A 26,617-nucleotide genomic window follows, 5' to 3' on the forward strand; every position below is an offset into this window, starting at 1 on the left:
ACGTGAAACCATTATTAACAGGTGTACTTATGCGAAACCATTATTAACAGGTGTACTTACGCGAAACCATTATTAACAGGTGTACTTACGCAAAACCATTATTAACAGGTGTACTTACGCGAAACCATTTTCAATGATTTTCTTCACGAAATCAATGATTTCTGGTACGTACTCGCTGACCCGAGTCAAAACATCTGCTGGCAACACCTGGTGAAAAACAATTAAATACAGAGAACCATAATAATAATAATAATAATACCGTAATAACTTTATTTAATGAGGGTGACAGGTTTAGCACAAGCTAATCTTCCACTTGACCCTCAAAGAAAGCTGATAGGTGATAACTAAAGTATTTTTGAGTGGGTTTTTTAATGACCACAAGAGCACATTAATTAATTAATCTTTGGCTTCTGGAATTCAAACATTCGATTTTTTCAGTTGTCAGAAGAAATTCACTCATTTTTTCTTTAGCAGTAAAGGATCTTGTATGTGTAATTTTAACCAGACAGGACAGCACATACCATGGCTTTTGGGAGAAACCAATAGGTCAACAGTGGGGTTTCAATTCTATGACACTAGTACCTCAGGAAAGCATTCTTTTGACTGGGTTACATCCTGTCCTATGTAAATTAAAGCTGCAGAGTCGAGTATTTATTTAAGGGTAAAATAAATTGTAGTTTTAAAATTCACAACAACTCACATAACATTAAAAAAGGTAATCAAGTAATGAAAAAGTTTCTTCACAAAATACCATCAAATTATATGGAGTAAATTTTTCAGTACAGGAGTGGGAAGAGGGGGGAACAAACAAAAAACCTGCTGGAACATCCAAGATAAAAACAAAAAAAACAATACTATTAATTCATGTACAGAAGTCCACAAAGACTGAGTCAACATAAAAACAATCCAAAACATCTGTTTAGGTTACACATCATCATTAATTACTCCATGCAGTTTTATACAATTTCTATGTCAGAATATATGTGACTACTAATATTAGGTAATGTTCTCAACTGACAAGTATCGTGTAAAAAATAAACATAGGTCGACCACAAAAGTTTTCAGTTAACAACCACCATGCCTGAGTACCTCCTCGTGTTGCTGTTATACAAGTGTCACTGTAACACTTGCACAGTTGTTATCAGTTAGTACTGCATATAACTATTACCTTCAAAACAATGGGTTATATTTAAATACTACAGAGGTCAACTTATGTGTAATCATGAAAGAAAGATTTCAAAAAGCATATCAGAATTTTGTAATATTTTTGTTTGTTATGAGGAACTATTTCCTAAACCAGACTATATTACGCTGCCAGGACCTATGGTGGCGAGTTGCCGTTATGGTGTCCGACAGAAATGACAGCCCCTCATCCTAACATGGAATTGAGTGTAGACTGGGTAAAGACTTAAGTTTTTAGTGCAGTCTTTTAATACTTTTTGTATCAGCCCCCCCCCCCCCCCCCCCCCAAACACCTATGGCAGCCAGAAATATAATCTATAATCTATCACAACTAAAAAGACACAGTCTGGAATGGTGTATTGGATGACAAAGAAGATTTTGAAAAGGACCTACTGAATATAAAAAATGGAAATGATGAACCTTAAAGAACAAAAGGAAAAGAGATCTTACAGGATGAAGAGAAAAAAACATTAAAGATCATGTGAAAATTGGCTAAAAACCATAAGAAATAGCCACGTATATCATTACCATTTAATTTTTTTATTATATTTTTCTAATTGCTGTTACTTTTTCGAAACATCATTGGGAAAAAAAGAGCTGAAATTCTTGAAAAATAACCATCCGGTATTCACTGTTTTCATAAACATGCATGAGGTGATAATTAAACCAATTGGAAAGCTTGGTACAAACACACTTGGCCTTGTAGATAGCAGTATACCAAACAGCATCTTACCGGGTCAAAGTTCAAAGTGCACCTGACTTTGAATAGCACAATTAATACTACCAGTCCTGCCATGGTGATAAATATTATAGTGTTTGAAGTCAGCTGGTCACGTGTTTGTAGTCAGCTGGTCACGTGTTTGTAGTCAGCTGGTCACGTGTTTGTAGTCAGCTGGTCACGTGTTTGTAGTCAGCTGGTCACGTGTTTGTAGTCAGCTGGTCACGTGGTTGTAGTCAGCTGGTCACGTGGTTGTAGTCAGCTGGTCACGTGTTTGTAGTCAGCTGGTCACGTGTTTGTAGTCAGCTGGTCACGTGTTTGTAGTCAGCTGGTCACGTGTTTGTAGTCAGCTGGTCACGTGTTTGTAGTCAGCTGGTCACGTGTTTGTAGTCAGCTGGTCACGTGTTTGAAGTCAGCTGGTCACGTGTTTGTAGTCAGCTGGTCAGGTGTTTGTAGTCAACTGGTCACGTGTTTGAAGTCAGCTGGTCACGTGTTTGTAGTCAGGTGTTTGAAGTCAGCTGGTCACGTGTTTGTAGTCAGCTGGTCACGTGTTTGTAGTCAGCTGGTCACGTGTTTGTAGTCAGCTGGTCACGTGTTTGTAGTCAGCTGGTCACGTGTTTGTAGTCAGCTGGTCACGTGGTTGTAGTCAGTGATGTAAAGTCAGCTGCTCACGTGTTTGTAGTCAGCTGGTCAGGTGTTTGTAGTCAACTGGTCACGTGTTTGAAGTCAGCTGGTCACGTGTTTGTAGTCAGGTGTTTGAAGTCAGCTGGTCACGTGTTTGTAGTCAGCTGGTCACGTGTTTGTAGTCAGCTGGTCACGTGTTTGTAGTCAGCTGGTCACGTGTTTGTAGTCAGCTGGTCACGTGGTTGTAGTCAGTGATGTAAAGTCAGCTGCTCACGTGTTTGTAGTCAGCTGGTCACGTGTTTGAAGTCAGCTGGTCACGTGTTTGTAGTCAGCTGGTCACGTGTTTGTAGTCAGCTGGTCACGTGGTTGTAGTCAGTGACGTGAAGTCAGCTGGTCACGTGTTTGTAGTCAGCTGGTCACGTGTTTGTAGTCAGCTGGTCACGTGTTTGTAGTCAGCTGGTCACGTGTTTGTAGTCAGCTGGTCACGTGTTTGTAGTCAGGTGTTTGTAGTCAGGTGTTTGAAGTCCGCTGGTCACATGTTTGTAGTCAGCTGGTCACGTGTTTGTAGTCAGGTGTTTATAGTCAGGTGTTTGAAGTCAGCTGGTCACGTGTTTGTAGTCAGCTGGTCACGTGTTTGTAGTCAGCTGGTCACGTGTTTGTAGTCAGCTGGTCACATGTTTGTAGTCAGCTGGTCACGTGTTTGTAGTCAGGTGTTTGTAGTCAGGTGTTTGAAGTCAGCTGGTCACATGTTTGTAGTCAGCTGGTCACGTGTTTGTAGTCAGGTGTTTATAGTCATGTGTTTGAAGTCAGCTGGTCACGTGTTTGTAGTCAGCTGGTCACGTGTTTGTAGTCAGCTGGTCACATGTTTGAAGTCAGCTGGTCACGTGTTTGTAGTCAGCTGGTCACATGTTTGTAGTCAGCTGGTCAAGTGTTTGTAGTCAGCTGGTCACGTGTTTGTAGTCAGGTGTTTGAAGTCAGCTGGTCACGTGTTTGAAGTCAGCTGGTCACGTGTTTGTAGTCAGTTGGTCATGTGTTTAGTACAAGGTCAGAAATCATGATATTCCAGATGATGTAAAATAAACATTGTTAAGCATGAATTTCGAAACAACACCTTATAACAAAGCTAACTGAAGGATATGAAAATTAAAAGAAGTGGGTTTTTTTTAAATATTTATATTTTTATGATGAACTTTTCAACATGAATGACAATATACTTCAATAAATGGAACCATTCTAAATCTGTCTGGTTCCAATGTAACTTCAGTGGTCACCACTGGTTACATAATTATGGAACCTTGACTTGGACTGCAAATTTAGTCAAAACCTGGCGAGATGAATTACAAAAAGGAGCATAAACATCAATTTTACTATCTATTTTTTATTTTAGAAATTTTGTTCTTATATTTAATGGTAAATAACATTAAACCAGCGGTCATTTCTAATGTCCCAATTTTCATTATACATTTATTGCTAATTGTAAAGTTTGGAAACATTGAGAATTTTTTTTTTTTTTGTCTGTCCAATGAGATTAATGTCTTCCTATCTATATGACAAGGAATATTTTAGGTGAAAATGAGCCAAAGCTACTGTCTAATTAATTGTATATGCAACTGTCAAAGTGTAAAGGGTTAAAAAGATAACATTTTCAAAGAGCAGGACTCACATTACCGAGTATTACTGTCTATGGGACTTGATACACTCTGTAGGTAGATGCACGCACATATATATATATATATTTGTTTTCTTTAACAACACCACTAGAGCACATTGATTAATTAATCATTTGCTATTGGCTGTCAAATATTTGGTAATTCTGACATGTAGTCATCAGATGAAACCCACTACATTTTTCCTAATGCAGCAAGGGATCTTTCATACAGAGAATAACTAGTTAATGATGTCAGATATCTGCTTTATCCTGTGAAGGTAAGAATAACTAGTTAATGATGTCAGATGTCTGCTTTATCCCGTGAAGGTAAGAATAACTAGTTAATGATGTCAGATATCTGCTTTATCCTGTGAAGGTAAGAATAACTAGTTAATGATGTCAGATATCTGCTTTATCCCGTGAAGGTAAGAATAACTAGTTAATGATGTCAGATGTCTGCTTTATCCCGTGAAGGTAAGAATAACTAGTTAATGATGTCAAATATCTGCTTTATCCCGTGAAGGTAAGAATAAGTAGTTAATGATGTCAGATGTCTGCTTTATCCCGTGAAGGTAAGAATAACTAGTTAATGATGTCAGATGTCTGCTTTATCCCGTGAAGGTAAGAATAACTAGTTAATGATGTCAGATATCTGCTTTATCCCGTGAAGGTAAGAATAACTAGTTAATGATGTCAGATGTCTGCTTTAACCCGTGAAGGTAAGAATAACTAGTTAATGATGTCAGATGTCTGCTTTATCCCGTGAAGGTAAGAATAACTAGTTAATGATGTCAGATGTCTGCTTTATCCCGTGAAGGTAAGAATAACTAGTTAATGATGTCAGATGTCTGCTTTATCCCGTGAAGGTAAGAATAACTAGTTAATGATGTCAGATGTCTGCTTTATCCCGTGAAGGTAAGAATAACTAGTTAATGATGTCAGATGTCTGCTTTATCCCGTGAAGGTAAGAATAACTAGTTAATGATGTCAGATATCTGCTTTATCCCGTGAAGGTAAGAATAACTAGTTAATGATGTCAGATGTCTGCTTTATCCCGTGAAGGTAAGAATAACTAGTTAATGATGTCAGATGTCTGCTTTATCCCGTGAAGGTAAGAATAACTAGTTAATGATGTCCGATGTCTGCTTTATCCCGTGAAGATAAGAATAACTAGTTAATGATGTCAGATGTCTGCTTTATCCCGTGAAGGTAAGAATAACTAGTTAATGATGTCAGATGTCTGCTTTATCCCGTGAAGGTAAGAATAACTAGTTAATGATGTCAGATATCTGCTTTATCCCGTGAAGGTAAGAATAAGTAGTTAATGATGTCAGATGTCTGCTTTATCCCGTGAAGGTAAGAATAACTAGTTAATGATGTCAGATATCTGCTTTATCCCGTGAAGGTAAGAATAACTAGTTAATGATGTCAGATGTCTGCTTTATCCCGTGAAGGTAAGAATAACTAGTTAATGATGTCAGATGTCTGCTTTATCCCGTGAAGGTAAGAATAAGTAGTTAATGATGTCAGATGTCTGCTTTATCCCGTGAAGGTAAGAATAAGTAGTTAATGATGTCAGATGTCTGCTTTATCCCGTGAAGGTAAGAATAAGTAGTTAATGATGTCAGATATCTGCTTTATCCCGTGAAGGTAAGAATAACTAGTTAATGATGTCAGATGTCTGCTTTATCCCGTGAAGGTAAGAATAACTAGTTAATGATGTCAGATGTCTGCTTTATCCCGTGAAGGTAAGAATAACTAGTTAATGATGTCCGATGTCTGCTTTATCCCGTGAAGGTAAGAATAACTAGTTAATGATGTCCGATGTCTGCTTTATCCCGTGAAGGTAAGAATAACTAGTTAATGATGTCAGATGTCTGCTTTATCCCGTGAAGGTAAGAATAACTAGTTAATGATGTCAGATATCTGCTTTATCCCGTGAAGGTAAGAATAAGTAGTTAATGATGTCAGATGTCTGCTTTATCCCGTGAAGGTAAGAATAACTAGTTAATGATGTCAGATGTCTGCTTTATCCCGTGAAGGTAAGAATAACTAGTTAATGATGTCAGATATCTGCTTTATCCCGTGAAGGTAAGAATAAGTAGTTAATGATGTCAGATGTCTGCTTTATCCCGTGAAGGTAAGAATAACTAGTTAATGATGTCAGATATCTGCTTTATCCCGTGAAGGTAAGAATAACTAGTTAATGATGTCAGATATCTGCTTTATCCCGTGAAGGTAAGAATAACTAGTTAATGATGTCAGATATCTGCTTTATCCCGTGAAGGTAAGAATAACTAGTTAATGATGTCAGATATCTGCTTTATCCCGTGAAGGTAAGAATAACTAGTTAATGATGTCAGATATCTGCTTTATCCCGTGAAGGTAAGAATAACTAGTTAATGATGTCAGATATCTGCTTTATCCTGTGAAGGTAAAAATGGGAAATTCGGCGAGGTCTGAACAGGATAAAGTAGATATCTGAGATCATTAACTAGTTATTATCTTTATCCTGCAGACCATAAAAATAAAAGGGAAAAGCTATTATTTCTGATATTTCAGCCACATTGTATGATGACCTAGAGGTCAAATGAGCTATTTTGTAATATAGCTTTGCATGTGATGTCACATGAATGATGTCAAAAGTCATATCTTGCTAGTAGCAGAATACGACTGCTTTATCCATCATCATATTCTGTCAATAGAAATGGTGGTTGCAGGATAAATACACTCCCCCACAGGCAGGACAGCACATACCACAGCCTTTGACCAGCTGTAGTGCATTGGTTGGAATGGGAAAAAACCCAATCAGTTGAATGGATCCACCAAGGTGGTTCGATCCTGCGATGCAAGCACATCAAGTGAGCCTTCAACCGACTGAGCTAAATGCCACCCCGCAGATGCAGGATGCGGGAACTTTTTGACGTGCCCCTATCCAACTTAGGTTTGGGCACGCCCGCCCCGGATTTGGCCTCTGACATAGCCAGTGAGCAACTCCAGGGTGGGAAGGGTGGGTGGGGGTGCGGGTGGGGTCAGTTGAGAGTGAGGGGGAATTTTTGTAAAAATATTTTAGATGGTATGACCACAGATGCATGTTACTCTCTGGAACAGTACTTCTATTTCTCCAGTATTGACTGTGTATATATGTGGTGTGTGTTATACAATATAAACACTGATTCCTATTATGAATGTTTTTCCATCTTCTGACTGTGTGGAGTGGTATTTAAGGAGATATAAATTAATTTAGACTTTTTTTTGCATTAGTTAAATTTATAGGACAGATGAGAAAGAGGCCAATGGAGGGGTGAGGGAGGGTAATTTAAAAATATACTTTATTATTACTAGGAAAAACTACATTTTAAAAATCTTGTTAACTATTAAATTTGCTATTCTCACAATAAATGTTAGTTACATGTTACAGATCTGTGACTGCACCTTTACCATCTGACACCAAACTGAAAGCACTTTATCCATTACTGCATTAGTACCACGCAAAATATCCAACATACAAGAAATATACCATTAATAACCCAGGGTTTAGTTTTTAAATAAATATTTTAACAAACTTTATCAGGGTAGCACTTTATTTTTTACAGATTTTTAAATATTTCATTGCACATTATTTTTACAATTATACATTATTTCATTGCACTTTTTTACAAATAATAAAATATTTCATAAAACTTACACTTTTTTTTTACAATCATAAAACATTTCCATCTATCGGAACAGTTAATAACAACTGAAATACCATGTTACTTAAATTACTTCCTTGAAATATACATCCCATTATAATGATTTATGTTTTTCTCACATATTTTAGTATGTTTTTTTATGGGGGGTTTTTTTTCAATCTAATTAAAATTAAATCCACTTGTTAATTACTATTACCTGTGGATCTAACAGCACCCCATTGGAGCTCATGTCCAGTTGACCTTTTATTCAACCAATCAAAACGTTACTTGCAAAATCATGTCAGTGATATGAAAAGAATTTGCAAACATTCGGGATTATGCCGAGGGTATACGAAATGATTCGGGTGAATTACAAAGTATGCCAGAAACTAATTTCAATATAAAATTTGTTTTAAAACGAAAAAAAAAATTGTGATGGTATAGCCATAAAATCTGTTTATACTAGTATACATTTCACAGTTTATTACTGCACTTTTCTCCCTGTTCGCCCGATATTTTTAGAATTTGTATGCTCCCAAATAATGCTATAAAAGGCTAAGTGTAATTGGTCAATATTTAAATGGTTATTTATAGATGAAATTTCACCTGTACATGGGAGTCCACACAATGCTGTTAGATCTACTGGTAGACCAGTAGAGCTAATTTTAATCAGATTGGGGGTTTTTGTGGGGATTTTTACCATTAAAAAACCCCGATAATAATTGTAAAGGTTTTAGCCTGTTTGTGTGACTTTTTAAAGACATGTGAGAATAGGGCTATTGGTAAACTGTGCATGGTGTTATTGGTAAACTGTGCATGGTGTTATTGGTTTTCTACAATCAAAATTCTTTCCATGGTCTCAAAATAATGTTTAAACCAATTTATTAAAGTTTTCCCAATGCTCAATCCATGGAAATAGCTTTTAATGTGAATCTTAACCAAAAAATAGATCTGTCACCATGGCCTGATCGTGAAATCGCTTACCCTCACACATTTGATTTAGATGCCAAAAGATTGAAAAATGGATCTTAAAACTTGAAAAATGTCTCAAAATGTGGAAAATTTTACTACAAAACATGTGCATTAAGGAAATATTTACGCCTCTGAAGGTGTCATGTGCTTTATAATAATTATTTTGCTCAGATTAAAAAGTAAAATGTGGTTCCAGACCATGTCCTTATGAAAACTAACACAGAGAGGTTCATGTTAAAACGCCAATTTGTTCAAATTGAGACAAACAGTCGCCATGTGTTTCACAACTTGAACCAACTACACAATTTTCTAACAATTGCTAATGCACATTCCATTAATAATTAATTCATATTAACCTAAAATAATGAAGAAAGCTATGATAAAACATGGCGATTTCATCCATGATTGTATTCTTGTCAAAAAAATGTTGATCAGTTTTCTTTCTTTTAAACATAAGTTTTGAATCTTTTGCCTTTGATGGTTTTGAACTTTTTCTAATAGTATAAATTTACAACAAAGACATTAAAAAAAAACAATACCGGCCTCGGTGGCATAGTGGTTAGGCCATCGGTCTACAGGCTGGTAGGTACTGGGTTCGGATCCCAGTCGAGGCATGGGATTTTTAATCCAGATACCGACTCCAAACCCTGAGTGAGTGCTCCGCAAGGCTCAATGGGTAGGTGTAAACCACTTGCACCGACCAGTGATCCATAACTGGTTCAACAAAGGCCATGGTTTGTGCTATCCTGCCTGTGGGAAGCGCAAATAAAAAATCCCTTGCTGCTAATCGGAAGAGTAGCCCATGTAGTGGCGACAGCGGGTTTCCTCTAAAACAATCTGTGTGGTCCATAACCATATGTCTGATGCCATATAACTGTAAATAAAATGTGTTGAGTGTGTCATTAAATAAAACACTTCTTTCTTTAAAACCCCCCAAAGAAACACACAACAACAATGGTGTTATACTTTGTTTATAAAAATCAGTAAATGCAACAGTGGTTTGTAAGATTTCAGCGAACACCAGAAGAATAAGGCCATAATAACTCTTAGCTATAAATCATGTTATTAAGGTTTAAATGTTTAATGTTTGACGAACCTAGTTGAAGACTTGGTGAGACATCTGTTCATCCCCACCCCACCTCAACAACAAATCCATCCATCTTTCTGAAATCATCCCAAGACTAGAAGAGTTTCATTCCGTCAACACTCCTATTGCTTATTATTAGCAACTGATTATTCTCATGTCATTTGTGAAAAATTAAGGGTCCTCACAGAGATTTTCCCCAAAAATTCAATGTTTAGAACATTTAAGTCATCATGTCTCATACCTCTACAGGTTCAGTGTTGGAAGCATACAACTTTAAAAAGTAAAAAACCTATGGTTGTGTCAATAAGACTTTTAAAATCTAGACCAAAAAAAACTTTAATGAAGTTTAGAGACTTCAACATCAGGGAAAATGTTTTTTTAAGTGAACCATTGTTTTGTTTGGATGTTGGTTACACAATTTTAATATCACATAAACTGTCAATTTGTTATGTGGTGAACCATTATGTTTTCAAAATAAAAACTGTAAACTTAAACAAAAAAAAGAGAAGAAAATTCAATGCAAGTTTGAGGTACATATAATTGATTTGGTTAGGCAAACAATTGGTTACCTAGATAAAAATGACACGAACCAACGTTCGTAAGATTTAAAAAGATTATCCTTTGAAACACTGTGGCAATGCTGTACAAAAAATATGCAGCGGCTTAGACTTGATTATAGTCTGAAATTTTATGAGCCCAGACACTGGATTCAAAATGTGCATCATTTTCAGTCTGACTTTAGTCTTAGATACAAGCAACCCAGTAAGCATTGGACAGTTGGAAACAACCAATGAAAAATAACGTGTTTGGAAAACATCATTCCCACCACTATCAAGTGAACTATTTCTAGGAGTGCTTTATTAATCTGAACAAACAGTGTACTGTTGATAAAATGCTGAGTAATAACTGTAGGTCAATGATGGGACTTTTGATTTGTTATGTGTCCTCCAGAAATGCCAACCCTAGTTGGAGTGTCCTAGGAATCCAGGCCTTCAAAAATACGAATCCCACTCCCCCAAAATAGAAATGTTACCAGTGATGGCTCAGGAGCGTGTTTTTCAACATTTTGGTAAAGTCAAGTTCAAGGTCGTACCCAATCAGCAAACATCAGACCGATTGATAGATTGGTTTATTCTATATCACCACGCTTGCTATGCTCACTATCCAGAATCCATAAGTTTAAAGAACAAGGCAGGAAACCAATCTATGATTGTTGACTGTGAAGAGGGAAACAGTTCCATTTCTCAGGTATTAACAACATTGGTGCCTTCCAAAATACGATCTGACACCAAATATGCAAAATTACGATTTTCTTTCTAAAAATTTAAATTTCGAACAAGACAATCCTAATAGTGTAATCTATGCTTTAAATTCGTAATGATTCTGCCAAATTCGTAATGATTCTGCTAAATCCATGAGGGTTGAGGTTGATGCATTTATTATGAAAATAATCCAATTAATGGATTTTATGGTGCCTTTGATCTTTAAGCAACCGATTAAAAAATCAACTGCATTTATCCTGTTTCTACGGGGTTCCTATGGCAGATATTTTAGACCCTGATCGAAAGGAACCAATTCTCGATCTTAAGTAATAACTGACCTTAGAATAAGAGACTTAAAAAACATATAACTAATGCAAAATACAAACTACAGCTTTAATAAATTTGTTTGTTATCACTGTCAGTGGTTAGTAAATAATGTTACATGTATAACATGGTGAGGTGAGATTGTAATGTTTAAGACTTCCATTGAGTCATACCATATCTTTGTGAAAATTATACTACAACATGGTGAGGTGAGATTGTAATGTTTAAGACTTCCATTGAGTCATACCATATCTTTGTGAAAATTATACTACAACATGGTGAGGTGAGATTGTAATGTTTAAGACTTCCATTGAGTCATACCATATCTTTGTGAAAATTATACTACAACATGGTGAGGTGAGACTGTGGGTTTAAGACTTCCATTGAGTCATACCATATCTTTGTGAAAATTATACTACAACATGGTGAGGTGAGACTGTGGGTTTAAGACTTCCATTGAGTCATACCATATCTTTGTGAAAATTATACTACAACATGGTGAGGTGAGATTGTAATGTTTAAGACTTCCATTGAGTCATACCATATCTTTGTGAAAATTATACTACAACATGGTGAGGTGAGACTGTGGGTTTAAGACTTCCATTGAGTCATACCATATCTTTGTGAAAATTATACTACAACATGGTGAGGTGAGACTGTGGGTTTAAGACTTCCATTGAGTCATACCATATCTTTGTGAAAATTATACTACAACATGGTGAGGTGAGACTGTGGGTTTAAGACTTCCATTGAGTCATACCATATCTTTGTGAAAATTATACTACAACATGGTGAGGTGAGATTGTAATGTTTAAGACTTCCATTGAGTCATACCATATCTTTGTGAAAATTATACTACAACATGGTGAGGTGAGACTGTGGGTTTAAGACTTCCATTGAGTCATACCATATCTTTGTGAAAATTATACTACAACATGGTGAGGTGAGATTGTAATGTTTAAGACTTCCATTGAGTCATACCATATCTTTGTGAAAATTATACTACAACATGGTGAGGTGAGACTGTGGGTTTAAGACTTCCATTGAGTCATACCATATCTTTGTGAAAATTATACTACAACATGGTGAGGTGAGACTGTGGGTTTAAGACTTCCATTGAGTCATACCATATCTTTGTGAAAATTATACTACAACATGGTGAGGTGAGACTGTGGGTTTAAGACTTCCATTGAGTCATACCATATCTTTGTGAAAATTATACTACAACATGGTGAGGTGAGACTGTGGGTTTAAGACTTCCATTGAGTCATACCATATCTTTGTGAAAATTATACTACAACATGGTGAGGTGAGACTGTGGGTTTAAGACTTCCATTGAGTCATACCATATCTTTGTGAAAATTATACTACAACATGGTGAGGTGAGACTGTGGGTTTAAGACTTCCATTGAGTCATACCATATCTTTGTGAAAATTATACTACAACATGGTGAGGTGAGACTGTGGGTTTAAGACTTCCATTGAGTCATACCATATCTTTGTGAAAATTATATTATAACATGGTGAGGTGAGATTGTGACCTTAACACTTACCCTGACCGATTCTACATATATGTGAAAATGATATTATAACATGGTGAGGTGAGATTGTGACCTTAACACTTACCCTGACCGATTCTACATATATGCGAAAATGATATTATAACATGGTGAGGTGAGATTGTGACCTTAACACTTACCCTGACCGATTCTACATATTTGTGAAAATGATATTAAACATGGTGAGGTGAGATTGTGGCTTTAAGACTTACATTGAGTGATTCCATATCTTTGTGGAATTCTTCTTCCCAGAATGTGGGGAGGTCAGAAAAGATGGAGTTGTCAGTAATCTCAGACCCATGAAGTTTGTCAAGCCAAGAGGACAGGATATCTCGAGCATTTGTCAGGAGATTCTGTTAAATACCAAACAAAGGGAATGAGTGAATGTCTAAGAGCGTAGCTGGACAAAAATATATAGAATAGATAGAATACGAACAATATGTCACATCAGGAAAAATATTACTCATTGAATAAGTAGCAGAGTAAACAGAAATTAGAATCAAATTCAGTGAAACCTCTCTAAACCACACACCAATGAGAACAAGTAAAAAGTCTGATTTTATCGGGTATCCAGTTTAAAGAGGTTCTGTTTTGTAGAGAAATTTAAAAATGGACTGTGAAAAAATTCAGTTTTGAGGGAATTATGGTTTACTGAGGGTCCAGTTTAGAGGTGTTTTACGGTAAATAATATATTACTATACATTATAAACACATATAAACATAACTTCTTTATAAAAATATATAATTTAGACAGCCTAATGGATTGCAAAGGAAAGGAATGATACCTCAGCCTATTTTAAAGTAAAAGTTTGATTTGTTTAACGACACCACTGGAGCACATTGATCAATTAATCATCGGCTGTTGGATGTAAAATATTTGGTAATTCTGACTCGTAGTCATCAAAGGAAACCAGAGCTACATTGTTCCTACTGCAGCAAAGGATCTTTTATATGCATTTTTCCACAGACAGGGAAGCACATACTGTACCACAGCCTTTGACCAGTTGTGGTGCACTGGGTGAAACAAGAAAAACCCCAATCAGCTGAATGGATCCACCAAGGTGGTTCACGCGAGCACTCAACTGACTGAGCTAAATCCCGCTCCATTTTAAAGTATGGCTGTTTTGTGTCTAACAGATGGTTATTTTCATAGTTTGTTTAGAATGAACAGAAATGTGTTGCTGCCATTTAAGATCCTCATGCCTGCAAATACAAAGGGATTTTTATATTTTTATATACAGTTTCTCCATAGACAGAACAGTACATACCACTGTCTTTGATGTACTAGATGTGAGGTTCACTATGGAGGTATGACTATACCAAATAAAATCCCATAGGCGACCATGTTAACGTTTGTGTTTTAAAAACACTATATGCAATATATCAACCAAACTATGACCCATAAATATCAGTACTACAACCCCTACCTCAAAGTATTAACTGAAGAAAATGGTACCTTTTATGGCTCATTTTCGGTATAACCAGATGTTTTAACAACATCCCTAGTTTTGCACAAAATTTGAGTACTTTTTTTTCACAGGTACCCCATACATATTTCAAGCACAAGACTACTTGACACAGTGGTAGTAGATGAACTAAAATTGCATAGCTATTTTTTTTTACAACACACATTTATAACCAATCACAGGACTTGTGGTGTTCACTTCTCTATCAAAAGTTTGGTCCACCTTGAACTTTGACCCAGTTGGAAGTTATTTGGTTCAGTACTACCTTTAAGATCCTCATACCAGCAAATAGCAAGGGATTTTTTATATATACAGTTTTCCCATAGACAGAACAGTACATACCACTGACTTTGATGTACTAGATGTGAGCACAACATGGAATGGGGTGGGGTGAGGTGACTTAGATTCATCAAGGGTAATCTATACTACACCCCACTACATGTTAGGTGAGGACTCTCCCACTAAGCTTCACCGTGCTGTTATAGTTAAAGGAGCACGATGAAGCTTAGTGGGAGAGTCCTCACCTAACATGTAGTGGGGTGTAGTATAGATTACTTTTGATAGAGAAGTGAACACCACAAGTCCTGTGATTGGTTATAAATGTGTGTTGTAAAACAAAATAGCTATGCAATAGGTATGCAATTTTAGTTCATCTACTACCACTGTGTCAAGTTGCAGATAGAGGATGATTTTATCTTAAAAACAATATACAGTGAAACCTATCAAAACCAGACCCTCTGTAAACCGGCATTCTCTCAAAACCAGATGTTTATCACGGTCCCTTTTTACATATCACTACAAACGACAACCTGTCTAAAGCGGATACCCATTACAAGTGGATGTTTTTACTTGGTCCCATAGGTGTCTGGTTTAGAGTGGTTTCACTGTAGAAGGTGTGTACAGGTTGTCGTTTGTAGTGATATGTAAAAAGGGACCGTGATAAACATCTGGTTTTGAGAGAATGCCGGTTTACATAGGGTCTGGTTTTGATAGGTTTCACTGTATATTGTTTTTAAGATAAAATCATCCTCTATCTGCAACTTAACACACAGTAATACTGATAGTCCGACTAGAAAAACGAGATTAAAAGACTGAATTTTACATCTCTGAGCTTCTGCAACTCATCTTCACTTGATGCTCCACTCATGACCTTCTCAATGTCCTTGAGGGTTTCAGTGACCTTGGCCTTGATTTTCTCCATCATGACCTTCTTGTCAGGGTCGGTCTCTTTCTCCAGCTTCTCAGTGAATGGCTAAAAATAAATTGGTTAGATATTCAGTTTAATATGACATTCCATTTGCATGTATTTGCACTCAAACAACATAAAATACTGTCTATTTATACAAAGTTTAGTTGTAATATCCTCACATTTGACTTTGTATCTTATAAAAAGAAAAGATGAAATTTAAGGGATAACTTTATTAAAATGTCCAAAACTGATGACATGATCTGGAAGTTTCAATAATTGGAATTGTTGTAAAACCTGTAAATTTTTAGCAATACCTGTAATATAATGGACTAACCATTTGACTTTTGACCAAGCAATCCACATATATCCTTTTAGCAATACCTGTAATATAATGGACTAACCATTTGACTTTTGACCGAGCAATCCACATATATCCTTTTAGCAATACCTGTAATATAATGGACTAACCATTTGACTTTTGACCGAGCAATCCACATATATCCTTTTACACCAGGTTCCTTCAGCAGACGTTTCAAGTTAAACAAGTTTTGTGTTGTTTAACAACATCACTAGTGCACATTGATGTATTAATAATCAGCTACTGAATGTCAAACCTTTGGTAATTTTGATGTATAGTCCTAGAAAGGAAACCCGCATTTTTTCCATTAGTAACAAGGGATCTTTTATATGCATCATACCACAGACAGGATAGCACATACCATGTCCTATGATATACAAATCGTGGTGCCGTGGCTGGAATGAGAAATATCCCAATGGGTCCACTGATGGGGATCGATCCTAGATCGACCATGCATCAGGCGAGTTCTTTACCACTGGGGTAAACAAGTGGTGGGAAGGATTTGGATGGAGTAGGGTAAGACAGTGGGTAAACAAGTGGTGGGAAGTGGATGGATGGAGTGGGGTAAGACTGGGTAAACAAGTGGTGGGAAGTGGATGGATGGAGTGGGGTAAGACTGGGTAAACAAGTGGTGGGAAGTGGATGGATGGAGTGGGGTAAGACTGGGTAAACAAGTGGTGGGAAGTGGATGGATGGAGTGGGGTAAGACTGGGTAAACAAGTGGTGGGAAGTGGATGGATGGAGTAGGGTAAGACAGTGGGTAAACAAGTGGTGGGAAGTGGATGGATGGAGTGGGGTAAGACTGGGTAAACAAGTGGTGGGAAGTGGATGGATGGAGTGGGGTAAGACTGGGTAAACAAGTGGTGGGAAGTGGATGGATGGAGTGGGGTAAGACTGGGTAAACAAGTGGTGGGAAGTGGATGGATGGAGTGGGGTAAGACTGGGTAAACAAGTGGTGGGAAGTGGATGGATGGAGTAGGGTAAGACAGTGGGTAAACAAGTGGTGGGAAGTGGATGGATGGAGTGGGGTAAGACTGGGGATGGAGTAAACAAGTGGTGGGAAGTGGATGGATGGAGTGGGGTAAGACAGTGGGTAAACAAGTGGTGGGAAGTGGATGGATGGAGTAGGATAAGACAGTGGGTAAACAAGTGGAGGGAAGTGGATGGATGGAGTGGGGTAAGACAGTGGGTAAACAAGTGGTGGGAAGTGGATGGATGGAGCGGGGCAAGACAGGGGGTAAACAAGTGGAGGGAAGTGGATGGATGGAGTGGGGCAAGACAGGGGGTAAACAAGTGGAGGGAAGTGGATGGATGGAGTGGGGTAAGACAGGGGGTAAACAAGTGGAGGGAAGTGGATGGATGGAGTGGGGTAAGACAGGGGGTAAACAAGTGGAGGGAAGTGGATGGATGGAGTGGGGTAAGACAGGGGGTAAACAAGTGGAGGGAAGTGGATGGATGGAGTGGGGTAAGACAGGGGGTAAACAAGTGGAGGGAAGTGGATGGATGGAGTGGGGTAAGACAGGGGGTAAACAAGAGGTGGGAAGTGGATGGATGGAGTGGGGTAAGACAGTGGGTAAACAAGTGGAGGGAAGTGGAGGGATGGGGTGGGGTAAGACAGTGTTACCTTCATGGCCTCCTTTATATCAGCAAGCACTGTTTTCAGCGGACGAGATTCACCTGTGTATTTGTCCAGTAAATAATTCTGTCGAGCTCGAACAATGATCTGTTGGGAAAACAGAATAAAGATTACACAGGGTTTTTTTTATGTCAAAGTCAGCATGTACATAATTAGTAGTAAAAAAACAAAACAAACTCACACAAAACATACTACCCCCCCCCCCCCCCACCTCCCCACACAAACACACCAGTATTACTTTTTTATGTCAAAGTCAGCATGTAAATAATTAATAGTAAAAAACAAACAAAAAACAAAACACACACACCCCTAATATTTTCTTAAGTATTTGGTTCCCTTGTACATTATGTAGAATGTTTGCCAAATACTCGGCTTCTTACTTAAAGTACGATAGTTATTTTTTCTCATCTAGCAAAGTGAAATTTATCTCTACAAGTTTGTCCACCAAATTTTCAAGTTTTATTTTGAAAGAAGTACGGTACTACAAACACCAAAGATGACCAGAAACATGTTAGATTTGCATAGACTTGCTACAATGTACATATTAAAGTTAAAGTTTGTTTTGTTTGATGACACCACTAGAGCACATTGATTTGTTAATACAGGATGTCAAATATTTGGTAATTGCTCATGTTCACCATCAGTTAAGTGTTTTGAATAATCAAATATAATGATTCAATGGGACACGTTTTTAACAGGTACGGTACTCACAAAACTGACAGTATCAGCAAACGTTTTTAACAGGTACGGTACTCACAAAACTGACAGTATCAGCAAACGTTTTTAACAGGTACGGTACTCACAAAACTGACAGTATCAGCAAACGTTTTTAACAGGTACGGTACTCACAAAACTGACAGTATCAGCAAACGTTTATAACAGGTACGGTACTCACAAAACTGACAGTATCAGCAAACGTTTATAACAGGTACGGTACTCACAAAACTGACAGTATCAGCAAACGTTTTTAACAGGTACGGTACTCACAAAACTGACAGTATCAGCAAACGTTTTTAACAGGTACGGTACTCACAAAACTGACAGCATCAGCAAACGTTTATAACAGGTACGGTACTCACAAAACTGACAGCATCAGCAAACGTTTATAACAGGTACGGTACTCACAAAACTGACAGCATCAGCAAACGTTTATAACAGGTACGGTACTCACAAAACTGACAGTATCAGCAAACGTTTATAACAGGTACGGTACTCACATAACTGACAGTATCAGCAAACGTTTATAACAGGTACGGTACTCACAAAACTGACAGTATCAGCAAACGTTTTTAACAGGTACGGTACTCACAAAACTGACAGTATCAGCAAACGTTTTTAACAGGTACGGTACTCACAAAACTGACAGTATCAGCAAACGTTTTTAACAGGTACGGTACTCACAAAACTGACAGTATCAGCAAACGTTTTTAACAGGTACGGTACTCACATAACTGACAGTATCAGCAAACGTTTATAAAGTGACAGACCCTAGTTTTTAAACACTATTAGTGACAGTTTTAATAATTGAAAGCATACGTAGATTTTATTGTCTAGATTATTAATTTTCATACATCCGAATGTTTCTGGTCATCCTGATGTTTTCAATTTCACAAAATGCATTTTTCATCTTTTCAAAAACGCACGTGTATCTGACAAGTAATGGTCAAGTTCTAATCTATTTCTAAGGGTATTTCACCATGTCAAAGACTCTTGTTTTACTTTGTTGTAACTTTATACCAATGTGTTACAGGTTTGTAGATTAACCAAACATAAGTGTCCATTTTCACTGGTTGAAACTAGGTTCTGTGCTTATAACATGTCCCAACTGGTCGTGAAAACAGTCTTCATGCAGCTACCACAGACACTACGACATGCCTATAACATGTCCCAACTGGTCGTGAAAACAGTCTTCATGCAGCTACCACAGACACTACGACATGCCTATAACATGTCCCAACTGGTCGTGAAAACAGTCTTCATGCAGCTACCACAGACACTAGGACATGCCTATAACATGTCCCAACTGGTCGTGAAAACAGTCTTCATGCAAACAGACAGTCTATAACATGCCCAGCTACCACAGACCACAGACACTACGACATGCCTATAACATGTCCCAACTGGTCGTGAAAACAGTCTTCATGCAGCTACCACAGACACTACGACATGCCTATAACATGTCCCAACTGGTCGTGACATGCCTATAACATGTCCCAACTGGTCGTGAAAACAGTCTTCATGCAGCTACCACAGACACTACGACATGCCTATAACATGTCCCAACTGGTCGTGAAAACAGTCTTCATGCAGCTACCACAGACACTACGACATGCCTATAACATGTCCCAACTGGTCGTGAAAACAGTCTTCATGCAGCTACCACAGACACTACGACATGCCTATAACATGTCCCAACTGGTCGTGATAATGCAGCATACGACATGCCTATAACATGTCCCAACTGGTCGTGACATGCCTATAACATGTCCCAACTGGTCGTGAAAACAGTCTTCATGCAGCTACCACAGACACTACGACATGCCTATAACATGTCCCAACTGGTCGTGAAAACAGTCTTCATGCAGCTACCACAGACACTACGACATGCCTATAACATGTCCCAACTGGTCGTGAAAACAGTCTTCATGCAGCTACCACAGACACTACGACATGCCTATAACATGTCCCAACTGGTCGTGAAAACAGTCTTCATGCAGCTACCACAGACACTACGACATGCCTATAACATGTCCCATCTGGTCGTGAAAACAGTCTTCATGCAGCTACCACAGACACTAGGACATGCCTATAACATGTCCCAACTGGTCGTGAAAACAGTCTTCATGCAGCTACCACAGACACTAGGACATGCCTATAACATGTCCCAACTGGTCGTGAAAACAGTCTTCATGCAGCTACCACAGACACTAGGACAAGCCTATAACATGTCCCAACTGGTCGTGAAAACAGTCTTCATGCAGCTACCACAGACACTAGGACAAGCCTATAACATGTCCCAACTGGTCGTGAAAACAGTCTTCATGCAGCTACCACAGACACTAGGACATGCCTATAACATGTCCTAACTGGTCGTGAAAACAGTCTTCATGCAGCTACCACAGACACTACGACATGCCTATAACATGTCCCAACTGGTCGTGAAAACAGTCTTCATGCAGCTACCACAGACACTAGGACATGCCTATAACATGTCCCAACTGGTCGTGAAAACAGTCTTCATGCAGCTACCACAGACACTAGGACAAGCAGGGATGGAAAGAAATTAATATTCTAAGCAAGAAACTAAAGTGAACAAGAAAGAATTGTTTTATTTAACGACGCACTCAACACATTTTATTTATGGTTATATGGCATCAGACATATGGTTAAGGACCACACAAATATTGAGAGAGGAAACCCGCTGTCGCCACTTCATGGGCTACTCTTTTCAATTAGCAGCAAGGGATCTTTTATATGTACCATCCCACAGACAGGGTAGTACATACCACAGCCTTTGATATACCAGTCGTGGTGCACTGGCTGGAATGAGAAATAGCCCAATGGGGCCACAGACGGGTGAAATTGAAGGCAACACACCACCATTAGTCAAGTCGTTACTTGCTGTAGCAGCTTATTATAGTCCGGTTTAGGAAAAAGTTCCTCATAAAAAACAAATACTACAAAATTCTTATATGCTTTTTAAAATCTTTCTTTGATGATTACAAGTAGGTTGACCTCTGTTGTATTTAAATAACCTATTGGTTTGAAGTAACTTGTTATATGTAATACTAACTGATAACAGTGGTGCAAGTGGTATGGTGCCACTTGTATAACAGCAACATGGGGTGGTACTCGGGCATAGGGGCCATTAATAGACAAATTTTGTTGTCGACCTATGTTGATTTTTTACATGGTACATGTCAGTTGAGAGCACTCCCTATAATTAGTAGTCACATGACCCTCTCAATAGTGTTGTATTTTTCACAGAATATATTCTGACATAGGAAACCGGCCTCGGTGGCGCAGTGGTTAAGCCATCGGACTATAGGCTGGTAGGTACAGGGTTCGCAGCCCGGTACCGGCTCCCACCCAGAGCGAGTTCTTAAGGGCTCAATGGGTAGGTGTATGGCCACTACACCCTCTTCTCTCTCACTAACCTCTAACCAACTAACAACTAACCCACTGTCCTGGACAGACAGCCCAGATAGCTGAGGTGTGTGCCCAGGACAGCGTGCTTGAACCTTAATTGGATATAAGCACGAAAATAAGTTGAAATGAAAAAATGACATAGAAATTGTATTGACCTGCATGGAGTAATTACTGGTGGTGTGTAACCGAAGACCTGATGCTCACTGTGGTGCACTTCATGCAGGCAGTACAACTCTTGATTTGACTTTTACGAAGCATAAAGAAAAGCGATTACTGATGACGAAGATATGCATTTTCCATACATAACCATTAATGTTTTACCCATTAAACATCGGTCAAGTGCTCCACCACTGAGCTACAATCAGAACTTAATGGAGCCAACCACTGGAAATGGATGCATGTTGTTTAGAAGATATAATCACTAGCTATTATGTGTTATCACTGAAAAATGCAAATATTTTCGTGCAGGTAATATTTTATTGTGCCAAGTGGTACGTTAAACTACTGTGCATTTCTGGGATCTCTTAGGTCTCCGAGGCTCTGCTAGACAACAAAGCATCCTCTTTGCAAGTCTTTTAGCATTGCACTGCGAGATCGCAAAGTTGTAAGAGTTTAGTGAATTAGGCCTCTGCTGTTTATAGTTTTAACCAAAACAATTTAAATGAAATTTCAGCTGAGGAAAAAAACACCATGATCGAGCAATGGGGGTGGGGGGTAAAAAAGACACACAAAACCAACCGGCTAACCCTTCGGTCTAGTGGATTTGTGTTTCTCACTAGTCTGGGCCCATATTTTTTAAGCAATCTTAGCCTACGAAATCATAAAATTATCGTAAGCTGTGACATCACTATGGCGTGTGCTATAGTGATGTCACAGCCTATGGTGGTTTTACGATTTCGTAGTGCTAAGGTATCGTCTAAAATATGGACCCAGAACTTAAAATCGACTCGCCATGGGCGTTGGGCTAGCGGATTTGTCAAACTCTGCTAAAATCACAACAACAACTACAAAACAAAGCAAGTACAATAACAAATGTAATTTTGCTGATGTACCAGTAGTGAACAGAATGTTGTTTCAGCTAATAAAACACATTTCAAATCAAAATCAAATCTATTTTCTTTGAAACCACTGCTGACTAAATAAAATCTTCAAATGAGCTATTAAAACAAAAAGATCACAAGAGATTGGTCTTGAAGAAAATCGTTCCTTTCCCCAATCATTTGTAGCCATTGAGAGAAATGTTTTTTTCACAATCTGATATTTTTTATTGTCTTTATGACAAGACTAATTCAACAACTTGATGCAATCAGATATATCATCAAAAGCAACGGCATCTGAATGATGTAATAAAGCGTGATAATAGTCGTCGGCACATTTCATGTTGCCCACAAATATGCTCCGCTAATCTACGAGATGCATTAGCCGTTGCTTTAGCAGGTAATTGCAGGAAGAACCAATTTACATATTATTAAGTTATCACACTATTACGCGAATCATTAGAGAACAGAGTCACAAACGTCACAGTCTTATGGAAGATATTACCCAAAGAGTTCTTGACACTGGGAGGTAGGAAAGAAAAGGTCATGTGACTTCAATCTGCATAGTAATCACACAATTCTGCAGCAATTAACAGTACTGCATGGCATTTTTTTTTTTTATCTCTCACTTTCGCTCTCTCTCTCTCTTCTTGCATCCAAAGTGATTTACAAGAAATTGTTGGTGAGAGTAGATAATTATTCATGACTTGTGAGCTGACTAACAGCTTCTTTTCCACCACATCTCATATTGAATATAAAGTAAGTGGATTGTTGGGGGATGGTTCGGACCTCTTAGCCACTTCAGTTGATGCTAGTCAATAACCGATTCCAAACATTCATTTGGATTCGGCATTCAGAAGATTTTTTTAAATATTTTTTCAAAATAAATAAATAAGTTCTTTTAATTTTGTTTTCAAATACCAGTACTATTAACCACACACATGATTCTTGTTAAACAAAAAATCCAACGACCAAAAAAAAAAATTACATCAATTACCAAGATTAATTTAAACCCTGCAATGAATAAAACAGGCAAATATGTGATTGGCAGTACGTGCATAATAAGATGAGAAGCGGAAAAAATGGCGGCTTTTTTTTAATGCGACAACTCTGAATATTGACCCACTGGGGATAGGTTTAGTCCCGAGTTAATTGGGGTGACCGGGGCTGTGATTATTTGTAAAATTGTTGCTCCAATCAAAATATTCAACACTCGGCTCCCCATACTAATCACACTCCTTGCCAAACAGTCCCAAGGGGGGAAGAACTCTGGGTGATTCTTCGATTAATCAGGCAGAAAAATAGCATTTCGTATTCATAGTGTAAAATATGTGCAGACTATCATTTTGTATGTGTGGTCATAAACAGTTTTTTGTTTTTTAAATCAAATTTCTGTAGAGCAGAGAACATCTGTGAAATATACTCAACAAAATTAACTAAAGGCCAGTGGATATTTTTAGCATTTTTCTTTAAATTGAAGTTGGAAAGTAGACTGTCAAAATCAGAATATCATCATTATATTAATCTACAGTATCTTAGTATCTCCTGTAAAGCCCGTCTTGTGACTGTAAAATACTGTTATTGTATGTTCCTCACATGACGTTGTGTAACAGCCTGAGTTGTAACAAAGTTCTGTTATGGTGGTTAAGTGAGAGGGTTTTTGATTGAGGGGTTGATCAAAGTGGATGGGTAAATGAGTATGTGGGTGAACCGGCCCCAGTGGTGTTGTGGTTAAGCAATCGGACATAAGGCTGGTAGGTACAGAGTTCGCAGGCCGGTACAGGCTTCCACCCAGAGTGAGTTTTAATGACTCAGTGGGTAGGTGTAAGACCACTACACCCTCGTTTCTCTCACTAATCACTAACCCACTGGTAGGTACAGAGTTCGCAGGCCGGTACAGGCTTCCACCCAGAGTGAGTTTTAATGACTCAGTGGGTAGGTGTATGACCACTACACCCTCGTTTCTCTCACTAATCACTAACAATTAACAACTAACCCACTGTCCTGGACAGACAGCCCAGATAGCTTTGAAGTGTGTGCCCAGGACAGCATGAACCTTAATTGGATATAAGCACGAAAATTCATTTAAATGAAATGAATGTGGGTGAGAGAGTTGATTAGGTGGGTGGGTAGACTGATCATGAGTACGGTGATGGTTTATAACACTCCAACATGATCTATAGACAACTTTGGTTTATGAAAACTCTGAAATTACAGAATATTGCCAAATCAAACAGACGGACATATTAAACAGACGGACATTAAGGTTAGTGAGATGTAAAGAAATCCAAACCTTGTCATCGATATCGGTGATGTTCATGCAATAGAGCACATCATAGTTGAAGAAATCGTTCATTACCCGCCGCAGAATGTCAAACGAAATGTACGTCCTGAAAATCAACATCATGCACTAGAAAATTAACACGTAGTATTATTAAATAATTAATAATTCAAATATATATCAGATCCAAAACGATTAGAGAAAATTAAAAAATTAGTTATTATTATTATTATTATTATTATTATTATTATTATTTATACTTACCTACAATTCTGCAGTGGAAAAGATGACTCAGGTTGAATAGCATATTGGTTGTGGTAGCACATTAAGTTGAACAAGACTAATGAAGTAAACAAAGGTACGTAGGGTTCTAAAGTTAGCACACTGATTAATGAATCATCGACTGTTGATGTCAAACATTTGGTCATTCTCACACGTAGTCTTCAGAGAACATCAATTACATTTTTCCATTAGCACTAAGGGATCTTTTACATGCACTTTCCCACAGACAGGACAGTACATACCATGGCATTTAATATACCAGATGTGGACACTGTCTGAGAGAGGAAAAAACCAACCATGAGTCTACTGAGGAGGTTTGATCCTATGACCACCGGCCTCGGTGTTGTCGTGGTTATTGACTCAATAGGTAGGTGTACGGCCACCATACCATCTTTTCTCTCACTAACCACTAACAGTCAATGACTAACCCACTGTCCTGGACAGGCAGTCCAGATAGTTGAGGTGTGTGCCCAGGACATTGTGCTTGAACCTTATTTGGCTATAAGCACGAATATAAGTTGAAATGAAATGATCGTATGACCAAAACGCATCTAGCAAGCACTCTACTGACTGAGCTAAGTCCCGCCTTGTATAGTGCTTTAAACTCAATTAACTCACCCAAGATTGAGCCGGGAAATTTTATTTTGTTTCAGCAACCAGTTTAAAGAATAATATTTATTTATTTTAATTATTTCCTTTACATCATACCCTATTCATGTAAGTCAAAAATTCAAAGAACTTATACATATAAAAGGTCCATTAGAGTAAATATTAAAACAAATACATTTTTCAAATAACAATTACTGTTTTTCATTTTAATAAAATTAACTGACCCCATATTCAGTTTTTAAGTGTTAAAACCCAGTTTAAAAATATAATGGACTTTTTCTACTTAATTATTCCCCAACTCTATACATCAGTTAAAACTTCAAAATATTTTAGAAAAAAAATCATTCTTCATTCATAACAATGTTCTGCTAATTTGACAATCATGCTCCAACAGTCTTAGAATGTGCTAAACAGATATTTAGTGACCTTTTGACCCGAAATGGGCACGTTCAATTCATTTTGTGCTGTGGATGGCTTTGAAATGAGATTCATAGCTTCAATTATGTGGAGACACTAAAATTCACAATACCATCTCTTAGCACCCGGCTTGGTTATTTGTT

General features: G+C 37.9%; 1 protein-coding gene across 1 annotated transcript in view; it reads right to left on the reverse strand.

The window, feature by feature from the left end:
* LOC121381786 (cysteine--tRNA ligase, cytoplasmic-like) overlaps positions 1 to 26,617 on the reverse strand; it is a 270,786-nt gene that overhangs the window by 24,852 nt on the left and 219,317 nt on the right. The window contains exons 4-8 of the mRNA XM_041511141.1: positions 25,179 to 25,275; positions 17,688 to 17,786; positions 15,619 to 15,768; positions 13,263 to 13,403; positions 119 to 207 (exon numbers count right to left, since the gene is read on the reverse strand). Of these exons, the coding sequence (XP_041367075.1) occupies positions 119 to 207; positions 13,263 to 13,403; positions 15,619 to 15,768; positions 17,688 to 17,786; positions 25,179 to 25,275 (576 nt within the window). The remainder of the gene's footprint in view (positions 1 to 118; positions 208 to 13,262; positions 13,404 to 15,618; positions 15,769 to 17,687; positions 17,787 to 25,178; positions 25,276 to 26,617) is intronic.

This window comes from Gigantopelta aegis, chromosome 9 (genome assembly GCF_016097555.1).
Source record: "Gigantopelta aegis isolate Gae_Host chromosome 9, Gae_host_genome, whole genome shotgun sequence".
Taxonomy (NCBI): domain Eukaryota; kingdom Metazoa; phylum Mollusca; class Gastropoda; order Neomphalida; family Peltospiridae; genus Gigantopelta; species Gigantopelta aegis.